Source organism: Esox lucius, chromosome 13 (assembly GCF_011004845.1).
Source record: "Esox lucius isolate fEsoLuc1 chromosome 13, fEsoLuc1.pri, whole genome shotgun sequence".
Lineage (NCBI taxonomy): Eukaryota > Metazoa > Chordata > Actinopteri > Esociformes > Esocidae > Esox > Esox lucius.
The window spans coordinates 11633691-11658357 of NC_047581.1; the positions used below are offsets into that span (position 1 = coordinate 11633691).

The 24667-nt window shown below is 39.6% G+C and overlaps 1 protein-coding gene across 5 annotated transcripts; it reads right to left on the reverse strand.

The window, feature by feature from the left end:
* Positions 1–1058: 1058 nt before the first annotated feature.
* On the reverse strand, positions 1059–22891 carry LOC105014093 (RING finger protein 122). 5 transcript variants are annotated; one of them, XM_020052186.3, is made up of 11 exons: positions 22670–22891; positions 22246–22360; positions 21318–21368; positions 21152–21236; positions 20873–21011; positions 18097–18203; positions 17911–18004; positions 17476–17613; positions 16243–17301; positions 14348–14478; positions 13409–14165 (listed from the first exon to the last, which is right to left on the reverse strand). In XM_020052186.3, the coding sequence occupies exons 1-9, from the start codon at positions 22770–22772 to the stop codon at positions 17183–17185; spliced, it is 951 nt and encodes a 316-aa protein (XP_019907745.1). In that variant the 5' UTR covers positions 22773–22891; the 3' UTR covers positions 13409–14165; positions 14348–14478; positions 16243–17182. The 5 variants fall into 5 exon arrangements, with proteins under 5 accessions (XP_019907747.1, XP_010874414.1, XP_019907746.1 ...); XM_020052187.3 differs by lacking the exons at positions 13409–14165; positions 14348–14478 and adding an exon at positions 6946–7033; XM_010876111.5 differs by lacking the exon at positions 14348–14478.
* Positions 22892–24667: the final 1776 nt, after the last annotated feature.

The window sequence follows — 24667 nt, forward strand, 5'->3', positions numbered from 1 at the left end:
CAGTGCTGCTGAGTGCCCCCTCTGTCTTATCCTTCCTCTCCCCAACTCCTTCCATGAGAGTGGTGTTTGTTATGTACTGGGATGTATCAATAGCTTCTTTTCCAACCCAGTTCATTCACCTCTACAGGAATGACGATTACGAAAGGAGATTAGGAGAACTAGAATGACTCCCATCTCTGTAATCTCAAACTCCTCTTGAAACCCTGCCTTGTTAAATATTCACTCTCTCTGACTAGGGAGAGTGTCCTGAAATCCTGTACTAAACTCTTATTAGATAATTAGTAGCAGTAGGATAGTAAGTGGAATGGAAATGAAATGCTGTATTTACGTTCTAATTGAGCTCTACTGGATTAAACATATTTCTCTAAGAATTACAGAACATGCGAGTTACAGAACACCATTAAAGGAGCAATCTGACATTTAAAGCATGCCACTGATTATGTAAAAAACTGGAAGATATGAGGCTTGAGCAGGGTCAATTCTAGGCATAACCAAACCGACTGCTAGTGGGCCCCAACCTCTAAAGGGCCCTAAATCAAATTTTCCTTAGGGCCCCCAAAAATCTAGAGTCAGCCCAGGGCTTAAGAAATGTAACCCCTCTTAAGATTTCATAGACCAAGACTGACCATTTAAGCTATAAAAATATGCATTTTAACCAGGTTTACACGCTGTTTACATTGACTTTGTTTTCAAACATTGCAGTAAAAAGTTCCATGAGGGTCCTGATGGGGCATAATAATTCAACAAACTGTCTATCCATTTTATAATTAATATTCTTTATAATTAAAGAATACATATAACCCAGAGCCACTAAAGCCAATAAAGATTGACCCTTCAAAGACTTTCATTTCAAATATACCGACATTTGTCAGATTCAGAAATTACATGTAGGATGGAAATATAAGAGAACTGCAGGGCATCATGTGTCCTTCAGAGAAATAAAGACTACAGGTGTTACTGTGATGTTCTACCAGAGGGGGGTGCCAGAGACATTACTGTCATTTTAACTTCACGTCCACACAAGATGGAAAAAAGTAGCACAGAAATAACTCGTAAAATAGTCATAAACCCTTCATTTATTCTTATGTATGTACACCGTCTGATGAAAAAACCTGGAGTGTGGCTGATCATCAACAAACATGGCCAGCTTCTAAAATGTTCTGTAATTGGTTCTTCTAAAAGGTTCTGTAAGATGGAATCCATATTAGGGGAAACCACGGTACTGTCTGAGCCGGCACTGTTGTTTTTCAGGGCCGGAATTAAAGTTAGGTGCATTGAACAGTTTGATAAAAACGACAGCAGCAGTCCTAGCTATTCTGTTTGATGCAAAATATTTAATGTGTGTCTTAGACAATATACCACAGGTAGGATGCAAAATACTTAATTACTGTTCTATTTATGTTGGTAATCAGTTTAAAATAGTTATAAGGCACCTTGTGGGTGGTATATTGTCTAATATACACTATTAAAATGCTCTTTCAGCCAAACAGCATCCAGAAGCAAGTCTACTTGGTTTATAATTCCCTGGTCAAGACTGTGTTGTACTTCATTGTCACAGCAACATAACACCCATATAAAATAAACAAATTGTTTTGGTCCATTCCTAATATATAGACTAGTGATCTATAGATGTGTTTTTGTGCTTAATACAGGGGTATTGACTATTATTTTTATTATTACAATCTTGATATACACTCAGCAAACAGGTTTTACACCACCCCCGTTCATGAAAATTGATTGTTTGTATAAACAGTCATGTGGCCATTGAGCATAGTACGATCGCTAGCAAACTAACAAACATCCAGTCAACGGCAGTCAGGCGGGGGAGAAACAGCTTGTTTATGAGAAATGTTGAAGGAGAATGGAAAAGAATCGTGCAAGCTAACAGGGTCACAAACAGGTAAATAACCGAACAGTCCAACAGGGGCATGCAGACTGAATGCAAAACGCATAGTTTTTTTGTCACGGAATGGCATTTGAAGTAGATGACCACACAGAGTTACTATCAGCAAGAAAAATAATAAGCGGCTGGAGTGGGCATGTAATCGCCGACACTGGGCAAATGAGGAGTGGAAAAACATAGCCTGTTCGGACGAATCCAGGAGCAGTTTACTGATGCAGAGATAAAACGATAAATTATAGTGCCACGAGAAAGAAATGGTAGGTGAGCGTGATGAACATCATACCTCATCTCAAATGATTCGAATCTGTCTTTGTGGTTTTGTGGATATCCATATCCACCAACTTATCTTTAACAACTAATGCAATTTACATTCTATCAGTGCCACCACAATGTACACATATATAATTCAATATCTATATTTACAATTACATATCACACCTCTGTCCACCTCATCTGCACTTACTTGTTCCCAACAACTCAAAAAAACAATAATACTGTATATAAAATAGTTAATAAACAAACAATAGCAATGTTGATATTAGCTTGAGAGAATCACAGTCAAAGGCAGTTTATGGCTCTTGGTAAAATTAGATGTTTTTCTGTTAATGAACTTTTTTTTAAGAGCCCATTTCAAAATCACCAATATACTGAATTTCATCAGATTGGGTAGTTCTTGAGACATACCACAAAAAACAATTAAACACTTAATTGAGTCTTCATGTGTCTGGCAAGTTTATGAAATGTGAGCTTCATTTACCAATTACTGGGGCTCCACAAATGCTGTTGAGAACAGTCTTCACCTATACTTGCAGTACTGTCAAATGGCAATACGTTCACAGAACACTTGTCAGAGTGTTATTGAAAAATATAAATTTTCACAAATAATGACATGTTTTGCACAAGAACAACTCAGTGATGAAGGGGTGATGGACATTATTCACATTCCTTTGATCCACATACAAAATATACAAATCAGACCACAAAACAAGAAATATACCTAGTGACAAATCCAAATGGAATCCTCAGTGCAACATAGAACACAAACAGAACAGACGCATGCCTATAGAACATTCAGGAGTTTTCTTTCAACCCCATCATTCTGATAGATCTTCACATACTGCTGTACACCACCTGCTCAGTCACTTTCCAAACTTGAATTGTCTGCTCGTTTTTGGTCTTGTGGACTTTGGAACTAGCAAGCACCTCTGTGGCAGTAAGAGAAAGATGGTGAGAAAGAGTGGAAGAGAGAGAGAAAGAAGAAAATATGTGGTGGGAAAGAGTAGCAGAGAGAGAAGCAGACAAGAAGCCTGGAATAAAGTCAGGTAGAGTTCCTGAATGACAAGGACAGAGAGGGGGTTAAGGGAGATTAGAAAGGTAAGGGAAAGAGAAAGCCAGTGATGTGTGGGTATTGTGACAGTCTGTCAGAGTGCGGTGTTAACATGCGTCTGCAATTCTGTGTTTGTTGCTAAGGAACGGCTGCTTTTGAAGGTAGTAACTAGGTTACACCATTTCACAGTCATCTGTGGGTGGCTTTAAAACAGAGGAGCTTTGCTCTGAAACGTGTCGGCCAACAAAGTTATTGAAGTATTCCAGTTGTTGTCCAGAACGGTTCATAGATTTGGCATCTAAGACGCACCAGATTACGTTGTCCACTTTCTGTTGGTTGGTAGGTTAAACCTGATAAGGGTCCCGGTTGGTTGCAGAGTTCTACTGGCTTAGCAGGGCCCTTTCATGCCAGACACTATGGTTACACCAGTTCGCTCAGTAGTATGCCTATGCTGTGGCGTTGTTCTAGGGGTCCTACAATGGGTTTGTTACACATTGGGCACACACAGCGCACCTCCAGCCACTTCACCAGACACCTGAGAAACAAAAACAACTTGTTACTGCAACATCAACTAGGAAGGATATATCTGTTCAAGTCATGGTCATAAATGGAAACGGGTCTAATGTCTTTCAACAGGAGCTAGTGTTTTTCAGTACAGCGGCTTGGATATACAATATACATATTGGGAAAGTAGGTATTTAATAGAAAACAGCTTTGGGATCATCATCTTATCATTCAATTTACATATCAAATGTTGAAACTGAGAAATGTGATTGTTTTTGGAAAAATACATGCCCATTTGGAATTGAATGCCCTCAGCGCCTTTCATAAAAAGGGGCATTTTTACCGCTGTGTTGCATCAGCTCTTCTTTTAACAATACAAAACAATCGTGGTCTCCTTTGTTGTATTTTCATTTCATAATGCGCCAAATGTTTTTAGTGGGTGACTGGTCTGGATGGCCAGTTTAGCGCCCAAACTATTTTAGTAAAGAGCCATGCTGTTGTAATACATGTGGTTTGGCATTTCCCAGAGATGGGGACAAGTCACACATGGTCAAGTCCAAGCAAGTCTCAAGTCTTAACCATCAAGTCTCGAGTCAAGTCTCAAGTCACAGTTCAGATAAATCAAGCAAGTGAAGTCAAGTCAAGGGTTCACCCTAAGCAAGTCAAGTCGAGTCCTTATAAGTTTCAAGTCAAGTCAAGTCACAGTACTAAAGAGATGAACACACACACACACACACTGTCCTCGGTTTCTGACGTGCGCTCGGTGCGAAGCTCGATTTCACGTCTCTGGTTAGAATCCTGCTGCGTCCATAGCAACGCGCTGTTTTTCATGGCAACGGTCTGTTATCAAGAAATAACACGCATTCTGCACTGGAATTCAGCCAATCCATGTAATAAGGGCTAATAATAACAACCTTATAAACTAATTATTGTGACTGAAAAACTGCGTAATATGTAATTACGCTGTAATTATTCTTGTCTGTATGAGTAAAAAAATTAAACTCTTCGAAATGTTTAGGTGCTAGTAATCACATCGGCGCCTCCATGTTAGCCTTTCATGCAGTAAAGTTAACTGTTATGCTGTAAGCACAATGCTTTTTAGTTTCCACACGCAGTCCACAAACACTTGAAAATGCGCACATTTAATACAGGCATTATTACCTACGTGTAATAATATACATGCCCGCTCATTTTAAGATGCCCATCAACATTAAAATTCAGGCTATGCCACTGTTATAGTCAAATTCCCTTACATCTATTTACCAGACGTATTCAGTAATGATAATGGTCACATTTCTAACAAGAAAAAAACAAACATAATATGCAACCAAGGCCAAATTATGACAAACAAAAGATTAATTAATTACATTAGTAAATTAATCGTTATAGATCGTATGTGAAACTGAATATAAAGAGATTATACTTTCTTACCTTTCCTTGTGGTTCTTAAAATGACGAATGAAATTTGACGTTGTTGCATATTTAGCATCTGGCAAATCTTTTTTTTATTCACACGGTCCAGTTCAAAGTCCTTGTATCCAAACGATACTATTTGTGGAGCTCGACTAACCTTACTGTCTGCCATGTTTGGCGCGGTTTGAATTGTGCAGCGTTAAAGGCACATACGCTGATTAGTGGTGCTGATGTCACAACATATAAAATCATTTTATTGCTGTTTGTTTATTATAATTCAAGTCATTGTCGAGTCTTCCACTTCAAGTCAAGTCAAGTCTCAAGTAACTTGTTCTCAAGTCAAAGTCAAGTCAAGTCATTTTAATACTTTAATCAAGCAAGTCACAAGTCCTGAAAATTGTGACTGAGTCAGACTCGAGTCAAGTCATGTGACTCGAGTCCCCCACCTCTGGCATTTTCTTGCTGAAATAAGCAAGGCCTCCCTGAAAAAGATGTTGTCTGGATGGCAGCATATGTTGCTCCAAAACCTGTATATATTGTTCAGCATTATTGGTGCCTTCAAACATGCCATCATGGATGCTGGCTTTTGAAATGTGCACTGATAACAAGCTGGATGGTCCCTCTCCTCTTTAGCTTGGAGGACGTGGCGTCCATGATTCCCCAAAATAATCAATTGCCGTTCCAATTGCAGTTCCACCTAAGGGCCCGAAGATCACGGCCATCCAATATTGGTTTTCAGGCTTGTCCTTTGCATACAGAGATTTCTCCAGATTCTCTGAATCTTGTTATGATATTATGTACCGTAAATGATGAGATCCCCAAACCCTTTGCAATTTTACATTGAGAAATTGTATTCTTAAATTGCTGCATTTGCCCATTCACCCTTTCACTTCTGACAGACCCATCCTCTCTGGAATGATCTTTTAATACCCAATCATGTTACTGACCTGTTGCCAATTGATTAGTTGTGTGATATTATAGCAGGTTTAGTTTTTTATGGTTACACAATTTTCCAGTCTTTTTTTGCACCTGTCCCAATTTTTTTCAGACATGTTGCTGGCATCAAATTCAAAGTGGATATATATTTTTCAAGAAACAATAAAATGTCTCAGTTTCAACATTTGATATGTTGTTTTTGTACTATTTTCTATCAAATATAGAGTTTAAATGATTTGCACATCATTGCATTCTGATATTATTTACATTTTAAGCAGCGTCCCTGCTTTTTTGGAAAAGGGGTTGTATTATATTTCACATCAAAGAGGCTTTAAATACAGTATACTAAAGCACTCCATATCCAGAAAGGCCTTTCAAGCAAGTATTGTCTTCCTTTGACCCGGAAACATTTTAGAACTGTGGGTTTGTCAGCGACAAAACTCTCCATATCAAACTGTTGACTGTTGAGATGAATGGCAGTGGCCTCTTCATTTGTTACTTACTTCCTGTGAAAGGCATGTTGGCATGGCAACACTCCCAGCTCATCTTTGAATTTGAAGTCTTCCAAGCAAACAGCACACGTCTGCTGTGAGAGAGACAGAGAGGGACAGAGGGTGACAAGAGAGAGATCAGAAAGTGACAACCATTGCAGGACAGAAGAAACACAGGAAGGATCAGTAAAGTAAGCAAATGAGAGAACAATAGATTGGTCCATAAAAAGAAGGAGACAAAGAGAGAGGGAGGCAGAGAGATTTAGGTGGTAATTTATTTCAGATAATGTCTCACTGTAACTATTAGTAAGATTAAGGCAAGCCATCATACCTATTCACAATCCATATTGTAAAGTAGATAGAAGTCTTACCCCATGCAGATTCAACTTCTTAGGATCCCCATTTAAAACAACATCTCTGTAGCCAAATCTCTCAGTCAGGGCCTGATGTCTTAGTTTACTATGGATATACAGACAAAAGACAGAAAGGCCAAACATTTCTGGTTAAAAAAATACGACCAGTAAAAAGTGGGAAATCATTTGTTTACTTTTGAAACTACTGTATTAGTACCCCACAATGCACTTGTGAATCAGACAGTTTGGCTGTGAGGATTTCAACTCTAGCCAAGAAATATATAAGACTTCAAGTATCCTTTCATCCAGTTTACATCCTCATGTATATACTCAAAGTATATTAAGCAAGAATTCACACAACTTACTACATGATGCACAGTTAGCAGCAATCAACAATAACAATGAGCTGATCAAAACATCTTTATTTACTGTCAGTTAGCCTTTTGCACCTTTTCAGTAAATTATAATCCTATAGCCAATTACCACAGCACAATAATGCACATTCCTCATGCTTATACCTAAAGGCTCTCAGCTAATGGATATACATATTCTATTCATGATTCTCTTACTACAAAGAACCGACAAGATAATCTGCTGTTTTTGTTTATCAAGGTCAGTACTACAATTTCATTTATAAGTAAGATTGAGTAGGTTTAAATTAAATATCACTTCCATTGATGTTTTTGGATCGATATAAAACATACATATACCAAATGTGCAATATGTTTCCATTTTAAATGGCAGTACATTAACTGTACCTCACTGACACTCACTCAACAGTGACACCATCCTATGACAATGTCATGTACTGAACGCCCTCTCTTTCCACTCTAATGGTTAAAACAACCACATATTTACAACTCTAGGCAAAAAACACAAAGTGAAATGACATACGTAATCTACGAATAATCAGGAACAGTTGTATGTGATTTCCCCTGTGATTTTCCACAGTTAGCCTTTTGCACCTTTTCAGTAAATTATAATCCTATAGCCAATTACCACAGCACAATAATGCACATTCCTCATGCTTATACCTAAAGGCTCTCAGCTAATGGATATACATATTCTATTCATGATTCTCTTACTACAAAGAACCGACAAGATAATCTGCTGTTTTTGTTTATCAAGGTCAGTACTACAATTTCATTTATAAGTAAGATTGAGTAGGTTTAAATTAAATATCACTTCCATTGATGTTTTTGGATCGATATAAAACATACATATACCAAATGTGCAATATGTTTCCATTTTAAATGGCAGTACATTAACTGTACCTCACTGACACTCACTCAACAGTGACACCATCCTATGACAATGTCATGTACTGAACGCCCTCTCTTTCCACTCTAATGGTTAAAACAACCACATATTTACAACTCTAGGCAAAAAACACAAAGTGAAATGACATACGTAATCTACGAATAATCAGGAACAGTTGTATGTGATTTCCCCTGTGATTTTCCACACTGGGATATTGTGTTTTGTCGAAAAAGTAACTGTATAACAATAGAGCATTAGTGCCAGGCAGCATTCTCGTTGGCGGACAGTGTGGATAATATTCTTTCTTTCTTTAGGGCTTTGGTTCTGACCCAACAATTAATTTGGACAGGAATATACTTTTGCCTCAGACCTTATAACAATACAGAAAATACAATACCAGGACATGTATGAAGTAATACACAGCAGATCTTTATGGGGGGTTGTTACATTGACCCCTGCCACCCACACTGCTGTGACGTCTGTCCTTACAATCTGGCAAGTACCTTCCTGCTGCCTCATTTCCTGTCCTTCACAAACAATCGTCCCCTCAGCACATCAGGGATTTCATTGTCAAGAGGAGAAAAACGTCATCTGACTCACACTCTCTGTCCAGGAAAAGGTATCTCAGAGGTGAATGTGAGTTAATGGACCTCTGTGAAGATGCAACATGTATGAACTCAACTGTCCTTTGCTGCCACCAGGCTCTGGCCTACCATCGCACGTTCATCTATTCTATTCCCTTCTGTAGGAAGTTCACCTGAAAAAGTAGCAGCAGAAGATGAGACTGAGGATGAAGACAAAAATGCCTGTTCCAAAGATAACCATGTAGATGTTCAGGGGCACGTCCTGGAAGGTGATGGGAGGCATGGTGCACGACTTGTTGAAGTAGACCAGGCCCAGACCACAGAAGCACCCTACACAGAGGATGACAACAGCCTTTAGAACTTGAAAGCACCCTACACAGAGGACGAGAAGAGGCTATAGAACATACAAGCACACTATCCAGTGGACAGGAACAGGCTATAGAACATACAAGCTCCATACACAGAGGACGAGAACAAGCTTCAGAACATAAAAGCACCCTACACACAGGACGGAATAGGCTTTAGAACATAAAATCACCCTACACAGTGGAGGGAACAAGCTTTAGAACATAAAACACCCTACACAGTGGACGGTGACATGCTTTAGAACATACAAGCACCCTACACTAGTGACGGCCATTCGAGGCTTCATTATCTTTCTTCAAGCAGCAGGATATTACGCTAGCGGCGCTAACTCAGATTTTCTTTTTCAAAATAAAAGCCATCATTGAAATGCAAGGCAATATAGTTAACAATCTTGTCTGTCAATCGAGTCTGTCATTTTATGTGTCATGTCCGTTCCAATGTTGTTCTTGTCTGTTCTTTTTTACAGACTAGATTGTTAACTATATTGCCTTATATATTGCAATAATGGCTTTTATTGTGATTAAGAAAATCTATGTTCTGCCAGCATAATATCCTGCTGCTAAAATAACACTAATTAAGCCTTGCTTGGCCATCGCTACCCTACACAATGGTTTAAGGACGACAATGGTTTAAGAACATCTTAGGACCCTTACACATGGGACAGTGACTAGCTTTAGAACATAGAGCACCCTACACCAGAGACAAAAATAGGCTTTTAGAATATACTATAATAATAAATAATAAATATTATATAATCTAATTATTTGCACCCTTTGCAAACATGAACAAAAAAGGCTGTGAAAAATGTTGTCTTAAATCAAAAAATAATCATGAATCTGACAATTATTTGAGTGAAAATTGTTTAAAAAAGAATACATTTAATTTAATGTCTAAGATGCACATTAAATTAAATGCAGAGTAAAGAAGAGTATGGAAGAGATAAAGCAATTTAAGCTCTTCAATTAATTTCAGTACAACCAAGACAACAGAAATATGTAGTCACCCAAAATGATGCAGCACACCTCTTTTTTAGATATTGTGTGACTAAAGAATTTCAGTTGATTACTACAAGGCAGCCTTTGGGCCAATCGGTGTAATTTTGTAAATGCCATGGCAAAGCGTATCATTCACCCACATTTACTCAAAACGTAGAGTGGCGTCTATGATTTCACATGGATTACCTAATTTACTGGTCAGATGCTCACATTTCTATGCTATCTGCTTCCTCTGGTATCACATGGATTACCTCAGGTCCCTGAGCATGTGTACCAAATGTCATCAATGAAACCAGAGGAAACAGATAACCTAGCAATTCGAGCATCAGACCAATAAACAAAAGGTTTCTAGATCAAAACTCTGAGCTGGCCAGGTAAAAAAAAACTGTTGTTATTCAACTAAGTAACAACAGGCAGGTAACCCTTATTCTTCTCAGGTTGTTTTAATAAGAATGCTTTCTCAAGATACCAAGCCTGAACCCACAAAGAGCAAGCAAAACCTTGAACTAGCTAGGAAAAACTCCCTAGCAAGGTCTAAAGAGGAACCAGACTCTGAGTGGTGGCCAGTTCTCCTCTGGGTGTGCCAGGTAAAGATTTCAAGAGTACATGTTCTTCTACCCATTTATAGTATTGCACAAAAGTAGGCCAGCCAACAATATTGTGTTAAACTAGTGTTTATTTGCTCATACTAACATTGGACTTACTACAAAAATATGAATACAATGTAAGCAACAATTATTTAATGTGTAGGATATATCTTGTAAAATGGCTATAAGAATGTAGGATGTGTCCTAAACCTCTTCTTGAGGCACCCCGGCCATTACATATATTTGTAGAATTCCACCACCAGCACACCTGAATTAAATGAATTAGGTATTGATTAGCTGAACTCAGAAAGCAACAGCCCATCAAACAAGATTTCCCAGATGTGTTGTTCATGTAATCTTGTTTTAAAAACAGACCTGTTTTAAAAACAATACATTGTTGGTTTTCATTGTTATGTTTTTTGTTTATTTCAAGTCAATATTATTTTTCAAACAAATATATATTCACTGCTTGGATAAATAGCTTTAATTAGAATAAAAAGAGCCTATGACTTCTGCCCAGTACATTACCTACCCAGCCTCCACCTGTCTTTGTTTCCTTCCTGCAGTGATGTGGCACTGTGTACTGTGGTGATTGCCTGGAAATATTGTTCTCCTTAATTGATGCATTCTCTGGCCGTGCCAAGATCAGCATATTGCATGTATGGTTACCTTTTCAATGGTTAAACTCTGTGGTTTTCAGTGCATTTGCCAGTTAAATCCACAGAGAGGTTGGCTCGCCTGTGTTTGTGCTGCATACAGCACTCGAAACAGCGGGGGTGGAGAGATAACTGTGAGGAATGACTACCACACAGGCTGGCCGTCTGAGAGCGCTTTCGTGTGAGTCTGTACTAATGTCTACATTAATGTGTTGATTAAAAGCATTTGATAGGTCAACACACATCCAGCATACTGTGTAATTACTGCCCCAAATTTGCAGTTCATTTCATTATGGAGTCTGTTTATTGAATCTCATTATCTCTCACCATGTTTTCCTAATCATTCATAAACACGAGCCAAAAACAAAGATCTATACTCTTCCTCCCTTTAGACCTATCTCATGGTCCAGAATGAAGGAATCAATATCCGTGCCTCTTAATTTCATTTACACACAATGAGAGGCAAAACCTTACTTACTGAGAGGTGTTTCTGGTTTGTTTTCTTCTGTCAAACTACTCCACTCGGCTGAAAGCAATCAATACCAGACACTCTGATGTCTGTCTGATCCTCCACACATGCTCACATTATAGATGCTCTCATTTCCTCTAAGTAATGTGTGCAATTTTGGACAGTGAGAAAAAGAGACAAAGGTAGATAATAGAGAATGGTCTCCACGGTTAGGGAGTGAGAGAATGTCCATGTTTATGAATTCCAACAATTTCACAGGTGACAAATTTCACCAGGGATGCTTGGTACTGTTCCTCTATTCTAAGATCCCCCTGGTTGCTACTGATATTCTTCTAGAACTGGTCAGATCTTCCCAAGTATGAGAGATCAACATATTTGTATATTGTAAATTTATATAGTACATGTTTACATCAATCAGCCACAATATTATGACCACCTGCCTAATATTGTGTAGGTACCCCTTTTGTCACCAAAACAGCCCTGACCCATTGAGGCATGGACTCCACTAGACCTAAGATGTGCTGTGGTATATGGCACCAAGGCATTAGCAGCAGATCCTTTTAGTCCTGTAAGTTGAGGTGAGGCCTCCATAGATCGGATCTGTTTGTCCAGCACATCCCATAGATGCTTGATTGGATTGAAATCTGGAGAATATAGAGGCCAAGTCAACACCTTAAACTAGTTGTGTTCCTCAAACCAATTCCTGAACCATTTTTTCTTTGTGGCAGGGCGCATTATCCTGCTGAAAGAGGCCAATGCCATCAGGGAATACCGTTGCCATGAAATGGTGCACATGGTCTGCAACAATGCTTAGGTAGGTGGTACATGTCAAAGTAACATCCACATGAATGGCAGGACCCAAGGTTTCCCAGAAGAACATTGTTCAAAGCATCACACTGCCTCCGCCGACTTGCCTTTTTCTCATAATGCATGCATAATTCCATATGTTCTCCAGGAAAGCGACACACACACACACACACACACCTGGCCATCCAAGTGATGTAAAAGGAAACGTGATTCATCAGACCTGGCCACCTTCTTCCATTGCTCCATGGTCCAGTTTTGATGCTAAAATGCCCTTTGTAGGCGCTTTCGGCAACAGGGGTCAGCATAGGCACCCTGACTGGCCTGCGGCTACGCAGCCCCACACACACAAACTGCAATGCACTGTTCTGACACTTTTCTATCAGTACCAGCATTAACTTTTTCAGCAATTTGAGCTACAGTAGCTTGTCTGTTGGATCGGTCCACACGGCCAGCCTTCTCTCCACACGTGCCTTAGCCACACATGACCCTGTCTCCGGTTTGCCTTCCTTGTACCACTTTTGATAGGTACTGACCACTGCAGACCGGGAATACACTACAATGGCTGCAATTTTGGAGATGCTCTGACCCAGTTGTCTAGCCACCACAATTTGGCCCTTGTCAAAGTCGCTCAGATCCTTACGCTTGCCCATTTTTCCTGCTTCTAACACATCAACTTTTAGGACAGAATGTTCACTTGCTGCCTAATATATCCCACCCACTGACAGGTGCCATGATAACTTGATTATGAGTGTTATTCACTTCACCTGTCAGTGGTCATAATGTTATGGCTGGTGTGTGTGTATATATTTGTACATTTAGGGAGAGATTTGGATGACGCTCATGCAAAGCCTGTCCTGCTGCATCCTTTTACAGTTAGAGCTTCTATCAAATATTCATCAGCTCACATGAACACAAGCACTCATCTCTACTGCTGGTTTTCAAAGGAGGCTGTAGTTTTTTCAGAATCGTTTGCAATGTTTTTCAATATACATTGATTGATAAATTAAATCTCAAGCACTACAAAGAAAAATTACAAATCTTTCTAAACTAATCCAAATCGGTTAGCTAGATTTATTTCCATTGATCCTAAAAATGGTGGTACTAGTTTACATGGTTTAGGTAGTGTCCTTGAAAAGCAATGTTTTCACGGATCAGTTAGCCTATGGTGTGACAAAATCTTGCAATATCGTCCTCAAACTCTGAAGTGAGCATGGCATCTCTCTCTTCCTGCTTGTCTGCGCTGATCCAATAGGTTAAGTCGAGTTGTAAGGTCATCGTTCTTCCTAATTTTCTTTGGTGCTCTCTAGGAGGATGAAGAGGAGTTGAGGCAGGATGTAACTGGAGAGACTCCTAGGTTGTTTTTGGTGGACAGGTCGTTGGTAATTAGACATGGCAGGTTCTAATGGTTGTCTCTTCTCAGCCTCGGGGTCAACTGATGCAGCATGTAAAGTTACATTTGAGTCCAGGTCAGTTTCAGATGAATGTAGGATTGATGAGCTGCTGGTGTACTCCATCTGCAATGACAACATATTTTACTATTCAACAGGGCTACTCAACCTGAAGGGGAGCACAACATAAGCTTGCAGTACATGACAACTGAAAATAAACAGGCATATGGCTGCTTTCAAGTAATCTTAAACGTATGCCACAATATCACTGTCGTTGTATAAAAGTAATATTTTTATTTTCTCATTACCTCCATCTCTTCTCTCTGCGGTCTCCTATCCTCTGTTCCATTATGGTCTACTCTCTCCTCTTCCATGTCCTCCGTTTGCTCTCTCTGTGCCATTCTGTCCCTCACTACCAAGTCTCTTGTCTCTTCCCTGCCTACTAAAGTAATGCATAAACTTATAAAAACACCAAGTAAAACCTTTAAGAGATGTTAATCATTTTCCCCTAATAAGGTTATTCAGGTTCAAGTAAATACATCATTTCATTCAACTTTAAAGTTTCCTGACACTTGTCCCTGCTCCCCCTTTTCACTTTCAGGTTAAAACTGAAGAAAAATCACGTTGACACATGTACTTAGCATGTAATGTTGGATGCACAACTAGCTAGTATGGCCAAATAGTGCTATTAGGGTTAGTCAGCCAAACTTGCTTTACCTAAAGCATGGCAAAATAGCACTATTATTGTTAGCTAGCCAAACTTGCTTTACATAAAACGTCTGTTTTTACAAATACAATTGTGGCAGCAATATCGATAGCTACATCTAAACATAACTATATTTAACTGAGTAGTTAGCTAATCAACGCAGCCATGCAAATATACGACTGTTAAATGAACACAACAGAATCACTGGAGTATACACTTTTAGTACTTGCAGTTTAGTTTCTCAGACAACGTGACTACGATTTTCGTTTACTTCCAGTCCATAGGGATACCTCAAGTGTATTGAGGAAAAACATCAACTAAGTTTCGTTTTTGTTTCCTCTGTTGCTAATACGAATCTTTAATCTTTACTGACCAGTTAGCTAACTTTGTAGTTAAAGCAATCAACACTGAATTTGCCAGTAAAAAAAGGAACTTACCTTGTGTCCTCGACAAAATTGGAGTTGGTTTCACTGTGTTTTATGTGCCCGGACAGCCAAGAAAGCATTATATAAAACACAGGTGCTTTTTTTCCCCCTCCTGCATATCCACTTTTACTCTTCAATTTCTTCTTTATTCTTACATATTTGTCCCTCATCAGCTTCCCCCTTTTCTGGCAAGTTGCTGGCTCTTTGCCCAGAATTTCTCCTATACTACCAAATGTTCCTTGAGCCATGCCTCCAGACTCCATTGTTGCTTAGTCTTTGATACAGGAAGTCAAATTTGACCGGAATTCCATACTCTGTGTAAAACCCTCCCTCCGCCAGCCACACAATCATCATTTGTGCGGCTCTGTGGTTCACATAAGCGTAGCTACAAGCTTTTAGATTTTTGAGCTGGTGCGCGTAGCCTACGCGCCTTGGCTGTGCGGCTCTCTGACGGCTCTTTGACATTGAAGCATAAATCAGCCTTTTGCTGTTAGCTACTTAATTCAGTAAACTCTACCTGCTGTAATGCCTTTATCCCATTGCTATTTTCATTTTAATGCATAAGCGCCTATAAATAATTAAATAACTATAATATTTGTCAACAATACTGTATAGTGCACAACGTTGTGGATCTATGCATGATAGTCGACATCAATATATCTCATAATATTAATCCATATGTTTTTAAATTATGTTGAAAAAATCAGTGTATAATGCAAGTAAACAATTTAGCTTAAAAAACAGACATACTGAAGAAAAGGTGTGAAATCTAAGCATCTTCATTCACCAACCAAGCCTCTTTGATGTTCACCACGTTAATTCAATGAACACCAAAATTACATTATCAGAGAATGGCAAGGACAGCATGATTTAAAAAGCAAAACATAATGACACATATATAGGGGCTCATTATTATTGAAGTAAAACCCACAGATATCAAGTGCACTAAATGAATAATACGTCGATAGATTAAACATGTAACATTTAAATGGCATAGTACTGTTGCCATTTAAATGTTACCGATCACACAGTTAAATCCTCTATGACACAGTATATAGAAATAAACGCTCACCGTTACACCACTGAAACGGGTGCATTAAGGCACATGAGGTGGTTCTGGATGAGTAAGGATTCCCTGTTTATCAACAGTTATAACAGCTCCCGTACTCCTGTCCGCAGTTACGGTTGTTTTTAAAGCAGCTGATTGTTTGATACTCAGGTAAAAATAGACATAAATAGCGTAGATCCAAAGAAAAAGCACATTATTGTTCAATTCAGGATGTAATTGTTCCCATAAAAAAGGCCAGCGAACATTTATACGTCGGTTCAGCTTTGAAGTAGGTCTGGTGGTGTTGTCGACAGTCAAATTAAATAAGCTACCAGTAATTTGTCGCTGATGAACTGGTTCTATTGTCAAACGACTTCAAACTGAACCAGCATCTAAGAAAAAGAGAACACTGGAACACTTATTCTTACACCCGCCTTCCTATACGCAGACATCGTTATGGTCCAATCAATTCCTGCCCTGGCCCTGTGGTGGAAACCCGTTGTGTCGTGACCGCGCGTTGTGACTGGAACCCCGTCGTTGTGTTGTGTTCTGATGGTGTTGGATGGATGAGTCGTAGGTATGCATGCTACAATATTTGTCCACAAGTTTGGATTTATTTCAGTAAAAGATAAATCTCAAGTCAAAGTAGGCCTACGTCTTTTGAGTGAAACAAACCACCAGTCTTCATGAAAATCATACTTTCAAGCAGTACAGTACATTAGACATAAAATTGTGGAGTAATTTGGAGTTAGGGTTAGCCAATGCATAGGTATTGCCCATTGTAAACATATCAGAACATGAAATCCCATAACCTCAATGCCTCACGTAGGTCATTTGGTAGGAGCATGGTGCTTAATGAAATGTAATGGTGCTTAATTGCCATGAAATGTATGCATTCAGTCAGCTAAATAATGTAAATGTAAAGATGACCGAGTAGTAAGAGCAGACCATTAACTTTCAAAACTCAGAAAAAGTAGATCTGCTCATATCCCGTGAAGTTGCCAGTGTAGGTTGGTGTGTAGTTGTAAATGAGCGACATGGCCTCTTCCTCAGGCTGACTGAAGTAATGTAAATTTCTTCTGCCTTTAACATAGAAAAAATATGTTATTGTGTAGCCAGAGGCACCATTCTGCCTTTTAAAACCAATAACAAGACAACAGTATACTAATAAAATAATAAAAACTACACAGGAATGCAAGAAATTGTGTATGGCCGACCATTAAAGACAACTAAACTGTCAAGGGGGTGATTACCCACCTTCATTGACAAAGAACTCAGCGAGTAGGGAGGCCACTCGTACTGCATCCGGGGAGTGGGGGAAGGTTAATTTGGGGTCCCACTGAAAACGGCTCACCTCAGGATGCCACTGGACCCCATAAAATGGGTAGGTCTTCCCTGGAGAAAAGACATCCCCCCCAAACTTAACACATAAAATCCTACAATGTAAGCAGAGAAGACTTCATACATTTTTCTTTAGACATCCTTCCGAGTGAGACATCAATGCAGTAATATTAATATTATTATAATACAGACTATTAAAACACAATCTCTGCAGCATATTTTGTACAGATGCAGTCCACATTGCTTTATGTAATAAAATAAATAAATAAATAAATAATGTAGTATGATCTGTTATACGCTCGTTCGGAATGGATGACATTTAAAATTGCAGTTTTACTTGTAGTTCATTACCTTCCATGGTAGAGACAAAGGTGGCACCATTTTCAGCTTTGTTGGTGGACAAGATGGAGAAAAAACTTTGCAGCTTATCATTGTCCTTGAATGTCTGCAAGCAACAATCACATGCAAAGGAGCTGATAATCAAAACTAGTACAAACTAATATTGTTCAGAAATCCTCATTTAAAATGTGATTGCACCTCAACGGTCACTCCATAATGATGAAAATTGCCTGTCAACGCTTCCTGGGATAATGCATTCATTAGATTACTTGAGAATCCCTCAAACATTCGACTGGAAAAAGCCTCTGCAGGGAAAGAAGAAAAATACATTACAATACACACTGAACAAAATTATAAACACCTTTGTTTTTGCCCTCCTATATCATGAGCTGAACTCAAAGATCTAAGACTTTCTCTATGTACACAAAAGGCCTATTTCTCTCAAATATTGTTCACAAGATGTCTAAGTTCTAAACGCCCCAATTCTCATCGATGGCACTGAGGTGGAGCGTGTGTCTAGCTTCAAATTCCTGGGTGCCCACATCTTCGAGGACCTCTCCTGGACCCATAACACCTCAGCCCTGGTCAAAAAGGCGCAGCAGCGTCTGTACTTTTTGAGAAGGCTGAAGATGACCCGTCTGTCTTCGCAGATCCTTTTGAACTTCTACCGCTGCACAAACAAGAGCATTTTGATGAACTGTGCCACGGTCTGGTTTGGCAGATGCTCCGTGGCCAACCAGAAGGCCATACAATGGGTGGTGAAAACGGCCCAGCACATCACTGGTGCCCAGCCATCGGGGACCTTCAGCGCAAGCGTTGTCTGCGCAGGGCACGCGGCATCATCAGAGAACCTTCACACCCATGCCACAAACTGCTTGCCCTCCTACCATCAGGCAAGCAGTATAGGTCTCTTCGTTCCCGCACCATCAGACTCAGGAACAGTTTCTTCCTATCTTCTGTAACCCTGCTGAATTCAGTGGCCCAGAGAACTCTGGGAACTCTGTGACCCATCACAAACCACACCCCTCCCGCCTCTCAGGTCCTTGTTGCACAACTTCCTACTCGCTTGCACTACTCTGACACTGCCTTGGCAAAGCCTGATAATGGAAGTTTCGCAGTTTATGTGTCTACCTCAGGAACCTCACTGCTGCTACCCCTGCATTTCAGTGGCACCTTGTACATTCAATTTGCCTCTTTGCACATATAGAATTGCCAATGTGCTTGCATTTTCTACCCACACGTCAACCTGTGGGACCTTAGTGCGGCTATCTCTGCATACCAGTTGTTCATGCTACCTTACTACATTATTCCTTTATTTGCCTCGTTGCACTTCTAGAATGCCTTTTAGAAATTGCCATTTGTACCCAAACAACTACTATCCCACTTGTAACATACACTATACTTAATACTTAATTGCACATTTAGTGTTGCCATTTTACCGGCATTTGCCTTGATTGCACATGTGCACATTCCACTTGTAATATACTTTTACTTAATACTTGTAAATACTTGTACATTTTCTGCCCTCTATTCGCACTTCTGATTAGATGCTAACTGCATTTCGTTGTACTGTACTTGTACTGTCCAGTGACAATGAAGTTTAATCTAATCGTAATACTTGTACATTTTCTGCCATCCCCTATTTGCCTTCATTGCTCATTTAGAATTGCTATTTTGCACTGTATTTGCCTTCATTGCACATCTATACATTCCCCTTGTAACATACACTTTACTTAATACTTGTACATTTCCAGCCCTCTTCTATTTGCACTTCTGGTTAGATGCTAATTGCATTTTGTTGTACTGTACTTGTACTGTACAATGACAATGAAGTTTAATCTAATCTAAAATCTAAAGCTTCTCTGAATTTGTATTCCCTGCCCTCTAGTGGTGGATTTGAGCATGTGACATATGTGGAGGAATCTATCCTTGAACTTGTTCATATAGAGCCTGATTCCTCTATAACAGTGGTGGGCAATATTTTTCACTGGGAGGCCACACTGAAAATGCCAGAGAGCATCATGGGCCAGATTTTTATTATTATTTTCTGTTAAAAACTGTTTTTATGGCAGGCAAAGGCCTACAAAATCCCTTTTTAGGGTTATTACTAAACAGAAATGTTGCAACACATATTTGCATTAAAACTTAACTTTCAACTCAATAGAGTAAGCTACAATACATAAGGTATAGTGTATAACAGTTATATAGGTATAATAGTTATTAGGGCAGACATACGTCTATGAAATCACTTCTGAAGATTTTCACTCACAGCAAATGTTGGTATTATTGCCATCATCTAATTTCATACAGTATATTTTTTGTACTACGTGCTTTTAAAGACAGCGATTCCAGCAGCCCAGACCCAATAAATCAACTTTTAGGGCTACACACTCAATATGAACAGGAGAGCCTCGTATGGGCATTGACAAGTGAGGTGAAGTCAGGAGGAATTTCTGTTGAAGCAGTGTGCGGTACTGTTGAAGCAGTGTGAGGTACTGCTGCAAGATGTTCATCAGAGAGGCTGCCTCTGTGCTTGGATCAGGTGACAGTTTTTGTTGCATCAGGTGACAGTTTTTGTATTTCGCTGCATGGTTGTTCTGGAACTGCCTCTGCAAACTGTACTCTTTAAAAACTGTGGCATTAGCTTAACATATTGCAGCGTCTGGCAGGGCAGTGTCTCGAACAGCTCCCCAGGCGGTCACACTACCCACTGCTCCAAATAGGGATATCCCATTTGGAGGGGCGAGTAGTGGCCCTACCAAGGTCGCTACAGTATTAACCTGCGACATCTGCAAATAAATATTTTCCTGTCAATAGTTTTTTTAAAACCCTGATTTCGTTATCAACTATTCTTAGGCTCATTTCCAGAGATCGCTAGCCATCAATTGCATATAGTACGTACAAATGATAACTTCTACCCAGGTCTCATCTTGCCCAGGTCTGCTATATAGGAATGTTGAAGCACTGTGGCTACCTGTGGTGAGGTTCAGGGGCAGGGACATATTCTCAGCTGGGGTTTTGGTCAGCAGGTTCTCTCCAGCCACCAGAACAGTCAACAGCTGCATCCCCAAACACGTGCCCCAGATAGGGAAGAAGTCTCCAGCATCATTGGCCTGAAAAACAGGGAAGCACGAGTCTACTGGAGAGGGTTTGACAAGATGTTAACTGATGTTAAATGGACAGATGGAGAAAAAATCAACTAGACAGACGGACAGACAGAGACAAATTAACTTTGCTGATTAGCACCACTGACTTTGAGGGCAAGCCTGTAAAAGATCCTTGCCACCCTGGCAAAGTTTGACGTCTCCAGATTTGATGAACCTCCGATGAACAGCAGACTGTTGGATAGATCAATCATTTATATAAGACACAATACAGGAAATTCCTATGTAGAAAGAAATGATAATATGACTTCCTACCCATTTATCGACCTAAAGATCTTCTCATACTCAGCAGTACTCTGAGTCAACCTGTAGAAGAAAAAAGGCACTGATTGAGAACCTACAAAATGGCTGCGGATAGGACCTTTTCAGTTCTTCAGGCTACCTTACCAAAAGATGGGTCACATATAACAGTTTGCAACACTAGGCTATGCTACAGCATGTTTACACCATCTGTTCTAATGTGTTTTGTGATCATTACTGTAAGACAGAGACAATACTGTAAGACAGTGAATAGGCTACACTATTAAAAATTACTCATGATTGAATGTAGTGGAGTCATTGTCTTACAGTAATGTAATACTATGCAATTATATTCAGCCATGTAATGTAGCCTATACTCATGTTCCTGGAATACTGTGATCATTATGAGATCTTTGCACACACTGATATAGCTTTGCTTTAACCTTGACAGAGTAGCCAGCTAGAATGATGAAGAAGCTAATGTTAATTAAGACAAACCTCAAAAAGAGCTCAAAATTAGTGGGCTACAGGTGAGATGGAGTGATGTTATTAGGCTGAAGCAACCTGCACTAACATGCAGGAGGGGAAGCACAGGAGACAGGAAACAATCTGATCGAACGTTTAGTATTAGGGTTTCCACAGTTGGGGTCAGGCCCCATGTTGGATTCCTTACTAATAATAATAATGTATGATTATATAATGCAGTAAATTTAAATAAACTTTCAACCATTTTAGGGTGACATTTTTAGGGTGATTGTGAAAATAGAATATTAAGATTTTGGGGAGTTTTCAAAGTAGCCTATTTAAAAGAGAGGATATATAAGAGATTCGTAATGTTGTCTGGAATGCTATATATATATATATATATATATATATATATATATATATATATATATATATATATATATATATATATATATATATATATGTTGTGTTGGCCTACCTGATGGGCACCACTCTACTTCCACCTGATTCAATATACTTCACATAGGAAGCAGGGATATACGTCTTTCCAAACGGCTTCATCACATGATCGTTGACTTCTTGAGTTAAAATTCCTGTGGGACATTAAAAAACCTGTAAGCTAACCCATAAGTGTTTATCCATTAAGACTTAAACAAAGTAATTGAGTGGCTTAATTCAATCAAACCAGCACTGCAATCATTTGCATTAGTTATTTTTCCAATAGTCAATAAAAACTGGTATGAAAACCTGCAACTGTGAGCGACTCCCCTTACAGGTATGCATGGTTTCAATTTTGGAAAATAGATATTTTAAAGACACTGCGTAAACATTGATGTTGAGGATTTTAATTTAAGCTACTATATACATTCATTGATTTCATTTCCGAAGATTTCTATACGCACCAATAATCGGTCGATTGTTGATTGGATCCGGTTTCCATTTCGTCGGTAATGCGCAACTCCACTGGATAAAAATGACCGGTAAAAACACTACGGAGCGCAACATACTCTCACCATTCAGTTCGAACAAATCCGTGGCCTCCCAGTACGACAGTGTTATAAAGCTTATGAGGAAGTGTTTTCGGTAACTCGATTGAAGGTTATTTACAACTCGCGTGAAATGCGAGAGGGAAGTCGGGAGATTCCAGGTCCCAGCCTATTTACGAAAAACCAATCTGCTAAGACAGTCACAGGTTTTTAATTGTACAGCAACATTTCGAAATGGAGAATCATTTATTGCAACATGTGTTTGTGGTTAGTATCTGGTAAATCCATGATCATACAGGATTTTGGTAGTTGTTCCACCTCTGTATTTAGCAGATATGTTCCTGTTGAATGGTTTACTCTGAATATTTTAATAATTTCCGTGTAACCCTGTAGAAGTAGATATATGCACTGACATATTACGTAAGAAAATGGACATACTAGGACTATTTATAAATTAACGTAAGTCAGCATTTTGAGATCTGGAGGTTTTCATGCTGAGGGCTACCGATCACATACAGTGGGGAGAACAAGTATTTGATACACTGCCGATTTTGCCACATGTAGAAGTCTAATTTTTATCATGGGTACTCTTCAACTGTGAGTGACTGAATCAAAAACAAATCCAGAAAATTACACAATGATTTTTAAGTAATTAATCTGCTTTTTATTTCTTGACATAAGTATTTAATACATCAGAAATGAAGAACTTAATATTTGGCACAGAATCATTTTTTTTGCAATTACACAGATCATACATTTCCTGTAGTTCTTGACCAGGTTTGCACACACTGCAGCAGGGATTTTGGCCCACTCCTCCATACAGACCTTCTTAAGATCCTTCAGGTTTCGGGGCTGTTGCTGGGCAATACGGACTTTCAGCTTCCTCCAAAGATTTTCTATTGGGTTCAGGTCTGTAGACTGGCTAGGCCACTCCAGGACCTTAAGATGCTTCTTACGGAGCCACTCCTTAGTTGCCCTGGCTGTGTGTTTCGGGTCATTGTCATGCTGGAAGACCCAGCCATGACCCATCTTCAATGCTCTTACTGAGGGAAGAATGTTATTGTGCAAGATCTCACGATACATGGCCCCATCCATCCTCCCCTCAATATGATGCAGTCATCCTGTCCCCTTTGCAGAAAGCATCCCCAAAGAATGATGTTTCCACCTCCATGCTTCACGGTTGGGATGGTGTTCTTGGGGTTGTACTCATCCTTCTTCCTCCAAACACGGCGAGTGGAGTTTAGACCAAAAAGCTCAATTTCTGTCTCATCAGACCACATGACCTTCTCCCATTCCTCCTCTGGATCATCCAGATGGTCATTGGCAAACTTCAGACGGGCCTGGACATGCGCTGGCTTGAGCAGGGGGACCTTGCGTGCGCTGCAGGATTTTAATCCATGACGACAGTGTGTTACTAATGGTTTTCTTTGAGACTGTGGTCCCAGCTCTCTTCAGGTCATTGACCAGGTCCTGCCGTGTAGTTCTGGGCTGATTCCCCAATGATCACCTTCCTCATGATCATTGATGCCCCACAAGGTGAGATCTTGCATGGAGCCCCAGACCAAGGGAGATTGACTGTTATCTTAAACTTCAATTTTCTAATAATTGCGCCAACAGTTGTTGCCTTCTCACCAAGCTGCTTGCCTATTGTCCTGTAGCCCATCCCAGCCTTGTGCAGGTCTACAATTTTATCCCTGATGTCCTTACACAGCTCTCTGGTCTTGGCCATTGTGGAGAGGTTGGAGTCTGTTTGAGTGTGTGGACAGGTGTCTTTTATCCAGGTACCGAGTTCAAACAGGTGCAGCTAATACAGGTAATGAGTGGAGAACAGGAGGGCTTCTTAAAGAAAAAATAACAAGTCTGTGAGAGACGGAATTCTTACTGGTTGGTAGGTGATCAAATACTTATGTCATG